General features: G+C 48.7%; 1 protein-coding gene across 1 annotated transcript; it reads right to left on the reverse strand.

Moving 5' to 3' along the window:
- Positions 1–2425: 2425 nt before the first annotated feature.
- On the reverse strand, positions 2426–4449 carry LOC103640488 (cytochrome P450 81D11-like). The gene is given in 2 exon segments (NM_001319738.1): positions 2426–3246; positions 3334–4449. Coding segments are annotated over 2 exon segments (1557 nt in total). The 5' UTR covers positions 4276–4449; the 3' UTR covers positions 2426–2631.
- Between the last annotated feature and the right edge of the window lie 5407 nt (positions 4450–9856).

Consider the following 9856-nt stretch of genomic DNA (forward strand, 5'->3'; position numbering starts at 1 on the left):
GATGGGCACAGTCTCCGAAGCTTCAGTTTCGTCCCCCTCACGCTCAACCCTAGCTGTAGAGCGAACTCTGGCCATTTAATTATGAACTTGTGAAACTTTAATACTTTTTTCTCCGAAGCAGGCTTCAAGATGGAGCTTCGTTCAAACCTGACAAACAAGCTTCGGTGATGGTTAAAAATTTTGGCAGCAAAACAGTGCAAATAGCAGTAAATGCTGTGGTAACTTCACACCTACTCGTCTGTTTATATAGTGCTGCAGGTAAGAAGGCGAAGCGGCAGGGTTTTTACACCAGGCGGGCAGTAACTTGTACTCGCTGCGCAGTGGACCGCAAAGACCAAACAGTGACTCTGCAAGGTGGGACCGACACGATCTCGGGAAATGAATCGTTTCTCGGCAACGAGCTCAGGGAAGGTGTTTTTTGGACCTTCGGCTTCCCGAAGCTTGAGAGGATTTTTTCACGGTTCAAGCTCGTTACGAAAAACGATCTAGCGCCGCGAAAGGGGCTACTGTTGGGCCCATGCTTCGTTGCGCCGAAGGTCTTGCGTGAAGAAGCAGCTTCGGCTGAAATCGTCCCCAGGAAATGGCCGAAGGTTCCTTTTTATAGAGCTTCGGCGTTGCAAACCGACATAAAGATAGAATGACCTTTTTATCCATAGAGGTCTAAGATAATGTTGTAAACTTTTGTAAAGGGCATAATTGTAATTCGTCACAGGCTGCGTCCTGTGTCTATAAATAGATGAACAGTACCCCCGTACTGTTCACGCTGACTTGGCATTTGCTTTTGCGTCACGCTTGTACTTTTTACCTTCTCTCAGGACCGAAGGTACATTTGTAATTTGAAATCATTTCTATTTTTCCATGTTAATAAAATAGAAATGATTCTATGATGATGCTTATATTATATTTCATGCTTTATATGAGTCCTTCGTCATTACTTGTTATGTTTACGAAGGTATGTCTCTTATGACCTTCGTCCGAAACTCATTATTTCCCGAAGGAACATAATGCTTCGAAGGACGAAGGACTTTAACACTTAACACTTTTTATGTTGCCTTGTTCTTAACTCTTAGCATTTGAGAACAAGTCCCCAACACTGGGCAATGTTAACCATGTAATAGATCTCTGAATCAGAAAGCCAATTTGAATAAAAAAGGATGACATATTCAACAAATAAGAGTTGTGGATATGTTTACGTTGGATTTATGGTTATACAAGAAGGAATCGAGTCTGGGATGACGATATATATATAATAGACTAGAGGCAGCAAGAATTGAAGAGAAAAATGTCGAACATCAGTTGAGATGGTTTGTACATATCCAATAGAGACATCTAGAGTTGCTAGTGCATAATCTAGAGTTGCTAGTGCATAGTAGGATTTCAAGGCGTGATAACAATGGAAAAAGATGAAGATAAAACTGAAGTTGATATGAAAATAAGCAATATAAGAAGGATATATCTAAGATTTAGTCTTGAATAAAGATACATGAAAAACAATTATCTATCTATATGCCTGAACCGTGCATTCTACTGAGTTTCTTAACCGGAGTCTACCGCAGCTTGCTTACAATAAAATACTTCGCTGCTGCTGTGGGTAAGCAGAACATGCTGCTACTGCTGCTCTTCATCTGAGACCGGCATAGGAAACCAGCGAAATTATTACCTGGAATCTTAACTCACAAGGGTACTTCAAATCTGCCTAATATCTCATGCCACAGTCTGCAATGTTAAATATAAAGATCGTCTCTGAATCAGACAGCTAACATGAAGTAAGACTGGGCAATGTTAACCATGGAAAGGATCTCTGAATCAGAAAGCTATTTTGAACCATCAGAAAATCCAGAGGCGTCTCAAATAAATGATTCAGAGAGCCTCTGATCTGAAATCAGTTTCAGTGGGCCTGGGCCATACATCGTCGCTAATCGCAAACTGGAATTTTTCAGGTGGTATGTTCTATGAAAACCGCTGGATGATTTCTATTTTCTGGAAAATACGGCAGGAGATTTGCCGTGTTATCAGCTTGTTCGCTGCGGCTTGCTGCGGCTGCAATCCGACTGCGGCTGCGGCTTCTACAGTATTTTTCTCTCTATGGATTGCAGCTGCAGCAGTCCAAACAGCTGCAACAGTGTCGGCTTGCAGCCAGCCGAACACGCCCATTATTTCAAGAGACAACAGGTAAGGTACATGTACAGCACTACAGGCCCAAAATGAAGAGAAAAAAAATCCCAGACCGTTGAAACCGAACCTAAAGAACATCAATCAAACAAACAATACAGCAGCAGAAACAACCTGCCGCACGACATGGAAACAAGGACTCAACACCCACTGTTGACAAAGAACAAATGCATCGATCATGTTCAAGCAGACAACAGGGTCTGGACGAACTGAATAGCTTCAGTTCTGCGTGACTGAATAGCTTCAGTTCTGCTTCACCCAATCCTTATTTATTCTTCGGGGGCATGTTTGGTTACAACAATCCAGAAAGAGATAGAGGGGATTAAATCTCCTCCTAGTCAAAAATAATTAGAAGGGGATTTAAACCTCCTCCTAGTCAAAAATAACTAGAAGGGGATTTAAACCTCTTCAATCCCCTTCTGGATTCATGTATCAGGGAAAAGAACCGCATCCGGCTACTCATGTTGAAGCAGACAACACGGTCTGGACGAACTCCCGGGGCCGACAGACTGCCGCCAACGGCTTGGCCATGGGCATGGACAGCCCAACGCCTTCGGCCATGTCAACACACCCACCGACCTCCCAGTCGAAGCACTGCAGGAGAGCCGCCAGAGTCAAGCTGAGGAGACGCAAGGCCATCCCTTCCCCAGGGCAGCGCCTCCGTCCAAGCCCGAACGGCAGCAAGGGGGCGGCGACCGTGGCAGTGGCGTCCAGGAACCGCTCCGGCCTGAACTCCTCGGGGGCCTCCCACAGCCTGGGGTCCCGGTGGATGAGCCAGGCGTTCACCAGGACCATGGTGCCGCGCCGGACGCGGAACCCGCCCACGGCGCAGTCCTCCATGGCCTCGTGCGCCGGGATGACTGGGCCGACGGGGCAGAGCCGCAGGGTCTCTTTCACCACGCATTGCAGGTACGGGAGGTGAGTCGTGTCCGACTCGTCTACCAGCCGGGATGTGCCGACGTTGGCGTCTATCTCGGCTCTCGCCTTCTGCATTGCGTCCCGGTGCATCAGCAGCTGCGCCATTGCCCACTCCATTGTCAGCGCCGTCGTGTCTGTGCCCGCACTGAGCAGTATCTGTAGCAGCAGACGCATCGTCGTCGTCACCATCGTTGAGATTGCAACACAAGGATGCTCGATTCACACGAGAGACTACTCACTCACCGAGACAATGCCTTTGATGACAGTGTCGGTGTAGTAGCCAGGATCAGTTTCCTGCAGCGACAGGAGCTCGTCAATGGTGCTCCTCTTCTCCGTGTCTGTTGGGCCACCGCCACCGCCAGCTTTGCGATTGTGGCTTCGGCGTCCGTCGTGAACGAGGCCGGCGACGAACGCGTCGCGTCTCGCCTGGAGACGGAGCAGGGCCGCGTCGACCCCGCGCAGACGGTCCACCCACCGCAGCGCCGGGTAGAAGTCCCCGACGCTCATGACGCCGGTCACCGCGAAGGTCTCCTCGATGATCTCCTGGAGGCCGCGCACGTCGCCGCCGCCGTGGCCGGGCGCGCCGGTGAGCGCGCGCAGCATCACGTTCAGCACCAGCTCGAAGAGCCTGGGCCGGAGCGCCACCGCGGCGCCGGCGCGGGGGGCGTCGCGGACCAGGGCGCCGACGAGCGCGGCGACCTCGGCGCGCCGGTCGGCGGCGCGCGCGGCGAGGCGGGACGCGGCGAACAGCTCGACGGCCATGAACCGGCGGAGGGCGCGCCAGTGGTCGCCGTGCGAGGACCAGCCCACCGTGGTGTACCCGTAGTTGAGCCTGTCCCCGACCAGCAGCCGCGGCCGGCCGCCCAGCGCGGCGTCGTGCGCCGTGAAGCACTCCTCGGCCGCGGCGTGCTCCGACACCAGCAGCGCGCGCCGCGCGCCCAGGCGCAGCGACAGGAGCGGCGCCGGGGCGCCCCCGGTGCCGCGCGCGATGGCCAGCGCCGCCAGCGAGTGGTGCAGCGGCTTGCCGTTGCCGAGCAGGTGGAGGTGGCCCAGCAGCGGTAGCGACGGCGGGCTCGGCGCTTCGCCCTGACGACGATGCCTGCTCCAGAAAGTGGCAGTGATGAGCAGGGAGATAGCTACGGCGGCAAGGAGGAGTACGGCGTCGCTGGTCGCCACTGCATCCATGGCTGGCACTGGCAGCAGCGTGGCTTTTGCAGGCGCCGCCACGTATGGAGCAGATTACACCAGGGTCGTGGCCGCCGACGGCGGACGGCCCGAGGGTGGCGCCGCAGCTGGGAGAAGGAGGAAGGTGAGGGAAGAAGAGGTGTATTATCTGATTAAAAAAAGGGATGTCAGACTAAAGTAGACACGTCGCACACATGAACACTTTGTACGTGTGTCCTTGAGTGACTGTGCACGCGTAGGACAGGACAGTCCCACACCCACTACACAAGGCGTGGAGTGTGGCCCAGGACAGAAGCCTCACCTGTCTGCCGCATAGTCGCACACACAGACTGCACTCTAGTACTACTAGTAATATTTATGATGATAGCGGATATATATTAATTAAATTAATTGTGTTATGTATTTTTCATAAAAATCTATTTGGACATATGAATCCGATACAATTTTCTTCAAAACTCTACAAACCTATTCAAATGAAAACTTATTTTTAAGGATGGTAATGCCCTCCAAATTTTACATTATAAAATTTAAGGTTCGAATCGTATTTATATCAGACTATACTTCTATTTATTTTTAAACTAAAAATAATTAAGGCTTCCATGCTAGGACAATCTGTTTCCCTTGTCATAAAAAGAGCAACTCGAAAAGGATATTAAAAAAATTACCCTAAAAAATTATTAGGATTAGACTAAAAAGTTTTAAGAGTAGTGAATTATGATATGCACTTCAACAATTTCTCTAAATATGACAGATGACACAACTGTACAATTGGTAGGAGGCTGTGGATGATCTGATGGGTTGAGGAATGTATTAGGGAGAGATGAAACACGCCAATATATGGGGGAAGAATGAGAGAGCCGTTGGAATAAGAAAAAAGAGGATAGCTTGTCTCTAATGTCAGGACCAGCATGAGAGCCGTCTATACAGCGGTGGGTCCATATATTCAAGTGAATATGAAGAGAATTAAATTCGGAGAAGGTAGAACATTTGAAAGTTGTGATTTAAAATTCCCATCCTATATGTCCGTTTGGCCCAATCCAAGGCATACATGATTATAAAAAAACATCATTGCATTGTTCTAATATAAAAAAAATCACTGATCGGTAATGCAAGCTGCAAGCATAAAAATGAATCGGGATAACAACAGAAAGTGTCCAGCTTCATTTTACTACGCACAGAAATTTCGCATATATATATATATATATATATATATATATATATATATATATATATATATATATATATATATATATATATATATATATATATATAAAGACACATACGAAAACCTAAGGAATCATGGGCGTAGGATTATTGGTGAGCTGCATGTTTTTTCCTTGCGTATTTCAAACTCACCTTCACCATCACGAACAGGAAATTCAGATCAATATATAACTGCTCAGACCACAAACTTTGCAGGTTACTGTTGCCCGGCGGGAAATAGTACGATTGGCTTGGAAAAAAAATGAACAGGTAGGGGCGGGGGCGGCCTCAACAATCCAGCCAAAAATACTACAGTACTATCTTGGTGCCAGTTCACCGTAATGGAGAAGCAAATGAATAATTGAACCATTAGTCCATTACCAACCTCTAAATGAACATCGCTATCCTAACCACCCCCAAGAAAAAGACATTAGGGCCCGTTTGGATTCTTCATTTTGAAGGTATTAGAATTTACTATGATATAGTAGTTTAGTTGTTTTGGAATTTGACGTTCCACCACTTTCTAAAATTTAGATATAAGTCTATCACAAATTCATAGGACAAGAGGATAGAAATTGATAGGAATATGATCCCAACCACAGATTGGCCTTAGGTTGTATGAGTGCGAGGGAGCTGCGCGAGGAAGGAGACGGTGTTTGGGCGCCGTGGATGCTGGGCGCAGGTGAAAGAATCACGATGCCCAAGAGGGGGTGAGGTGAATTGAGCTTTTCTAAAAATCAACACTAATTAAAACCTAAGCAAGAGCCCAACTTCACCCCAACAACTAGCACTTAAGAAAATAATACTAGAAATACAATAGTGTTAAGACAATACTTCAAATACTTGCTAAACAAATACACAATGTAAAATGCTTGAATTAAGTGCAGAATGTAAAGCAAGGTTTAGAAGACTCCTCCAATTTTTCCCGAGGTATCGAAGAGTCGGCACTCTCCACTAGTCCTTGTTGGAGCACCCGCGCAAGGGCATCGCTCCCCCTTGGTCCTCACAAGAACCAAGTGCTCACTACGAGATGATCCTTTGCCACTCCGGCGCGGTGGATCCCTCACGACCGCTTACAAACTTGAGTCGGATCACCAACACGATCTCCACGGTGATCACCGAGCTCCCAACGCCACCAAGCCATCTAGGTGATGTCGATCACCAAGAGTAACAAGCCGTAGACTTTTGCTTTACCAAGAGAAACCTAATGCAAGTGATGTGTGCTCTAGGTGGCTCTCGCTAGCGCTAATGAGGTCCAAATGCGGGATTAAGATTCTCTAATCACCTCACTAGGCTTTTGGTGCTTATAATGCTCTACCAATGTGTAGGAGTAAATGTGGGCAGCAAGGCAATGAATATGGTGGGTGGAGGGGGTATAAATAGCCCTCACCCACCAACTAGTCGTTACCAGCAATCTTCTGCGCATGGGCGCACCGGACAGTCCGGTGCGCCAACGGTCGACTCCAATGGCTAGTTCTGACAGCTAACCGTTGGGCTGATGGCACACTGGACAGTGGACAGTCACTGTCCGGTGCGCACCAGACGGTCCGGTGCACTGTCCGGTGCGCCACTAAAATTAAACTCGTGAACCTTGCGCTCTCGGGTTTCTGCGCAGGGGAAACCCTTCCCCAGGCCATCCTGACACCACCTGACAGAGGGCGCACCGAACAGTCCGGTGCCCCACAGTCAGAAACCCTAACTTCTATTTTCTGCTGTTTTTCAAATTGGTTTTCGTTCTAACTCGTGGGTATGTTCTAGAGTGACACCTAGCACTATATGTGAGTGTGAATATGCACCAACACTACACTAGAACTCTCTTGGTCAAACTACTCATCGACAACCCTTCTTTATAGTACGGCTAAAACAAAATAAAAGACCTAACTATATCACGAGTGTCCGCAACTCCTTGACGCTCGGAATACGTAGACCTTCACTTTTCGTTTCGTCGCTTTAGCCGTCGCTTCAAGTTCTTATTGCCGGGATTGTTTTCACCGTTGTAGTACTTCTACCTATAATGTGACCTAACTTACCATTTGTCTCTGCAAAACACACGTTAGTCACATATAACGTTACGTTGTCATTAATCACTAAAACCAACTAGGGGCCTAGATGCTTTCAATCTCCCCCTTTTTGGTGATTGATGACAACCCTACAAGATTTGTGAGAGTAGTTTGTTTTGAAATTTCTGTCAATAGAGAAGATGGTTAATTGTACTCAGTAAATTTTGACAGAAAGAGTGTGTAACATAATAATAGGAATGAGCGCATACACATCGTAAGTTTCTTGTTCATATAAAAATGAAATCAAATCGATGAACAAGAACTAGAAGACTGGTGATAACATATAAGGTGAAAACATAATACACACACAGTCAACATAAGCATCAAGAGTATATAATAGAGTTTGTGAGCCAAAATCATCATACAAAAGTGGAGCTAGTACAGAGAGTAACAAGCACATATATTACATCAAAATGACTCTCTACTAACTCCCTAACTCCCCCTAGCTCTCACAACTCACATATCTCTCCCCCTTTGGTGTCAAACACCAAAAGGGAACCCGAACCTACACATCAGAAGAGGAAGGAGGTGGCGGGGGCACATCCGGTCGCAGTCGTGGCAGAAGAGCGAACGCCGGCTGTGGGTAAGAGTCAGTCTCGGATCCAGGATCTGCCGTAGAAGCTGGAGCTGGTACTGACTCGGACGGAGGCTGTGTTGCAGAAGCTGTCAGAGCTGAAGAGGTCACAGACACCGCCACAGCAGCAGTGGTAACAACAGGAGCTGGTGGCACTGGCGGCTGAGTGCTGACGGAGCTGATGACCGGCAACAAGAAAACCAGGGTGACTAGCCGGAGCGGAGAGGAAGAAGGACCAACTGTAGGAAGAGGGAGTCCTACCTGAATGGCTGGCACAATAGCATCCTGAAGAGGTGGAGGTGGTGCTGACTGAACTGGGGGAATCGGAACACCGGTATGCTAAAGCATGAGAGTCATGAAGGCCATGTTCTCAGCCCGGTCTGCCAGAAGTTGCTGCTGCAGAGTATCCTGTCGGTCCTGAATAGTATGAAACATCGATAGCATTCTCTCGGACATCTGCTACTGGACCGCTGCCAAGTGAGCCTGCTGCTGAGTAAGGGTTTGGAGGATCGCAGCAAGAGCAGGGTCAATGGCAGGAGGGGCAGCAGGGGCAGCACTGGAACTCTCAGCCTCATGATCATGAGAGCGTGGAGGCATAGGAGGCGGAGGCGGAGGCAGAGGCGGAACCCCAAAGTCATCATCATCATCATCGTCGTCAGGAACTGCTGCGCCCTGAGTCTCGAATTGATGAAAAGCGGTATCCTCGGCCTGAGGGTCAATCACTGGAGCAGGTGCCGGCATAGGGTCCTTAGGGGCTGGACGGTAAGAGCCAAAGAGGAGACGAGAGGACTCAAGAGTACCCTGGAACTATGGTGGCCGAATCAGTTGAGCGAAGATGTGGCAGAGATAGTGAGCATATGGTAGCTGTCGCCGGGCACGTAGACCATCCAGTACGGTGTCCTCGATCTCACAAATAAGGAAGTCCACAACATCAAACTCTGAGTGAGAAACCAGGGCACCAAGGGGCCAGAGCTGGATATGAGTGGCAGTCTCCCTATAACCCATCCATGGCAGAAGCGTCCGTCTCATGAGCTGATATAAAAACTTGGTCGTTGTTGTGAAGTCTGCCAGAGAACGTCGTGACCCATCTGAGAAGGGCGGTCAGAACAAAGCCGCGACGTGAGCTGTACCAGGAGCAAATCCACCGTGAGGGCGACGAGGAGGATCAGAGGTGCCGTAGCACAAGCTATGAAGACAAGTTGATGACTCGTTGAATCCAAACAACTATCGAATCTGACTGGCATGAAGTGTAACATCCTCTCGCTCAAAGCGGAATCTCATCCATTGGTGATCAAGGTCTATCCATACAGAAGCATAGAAAACTCGGACCCATTCCTCAACATATCTACCGCTAGTAGTCAAGAGAGTGAGAAGTCCAGGCAGATATGAGAGGTGTACCTCAGAGTCAGCACCGGCGGCTAGCAGAAACGCAGGAAGATCCAAAAGCCGGTGCACTCACAGAGCAATCTGTGCAGACATCTGTGCTCTAAAGAAAGACTCCTGGATCCTGGTGCTGAAGAGATCGACTGTTGCAGGGTCTCTCTGAGCCAATAGCCAAGTCTCCACGGATACATGTCTGAACCAACGTACCCGTGCCTCTGCAGCACGCTGAAGATCAAACAACCTAGGATCTGCAGCTAGTGGTCGCACCTCAGTCTCATCTCGCTCCCGGAAGCGAGTAGGTGGGATAGGTGGAGCAAAAAGGGGAGCGGGAGGAGGAGCAGTGGAAGCTAGAGTGGTGGAG

The sequence above is a fragment of the Zea mays genome, chromosome 1 (assembly GCF_902167145.1).
Source record: "Zea mays cultivar B73 chromosome 1, Zm-B73-REFERENCE-NAM-5.0, whole genome shotgun sequence".
Classification (NCBI taxonomy): Eukaryota; Viridiplantae; Streptophyta; class Magnoliopsida; order Poales; family Poaceae; genus Zea; species Zea mays.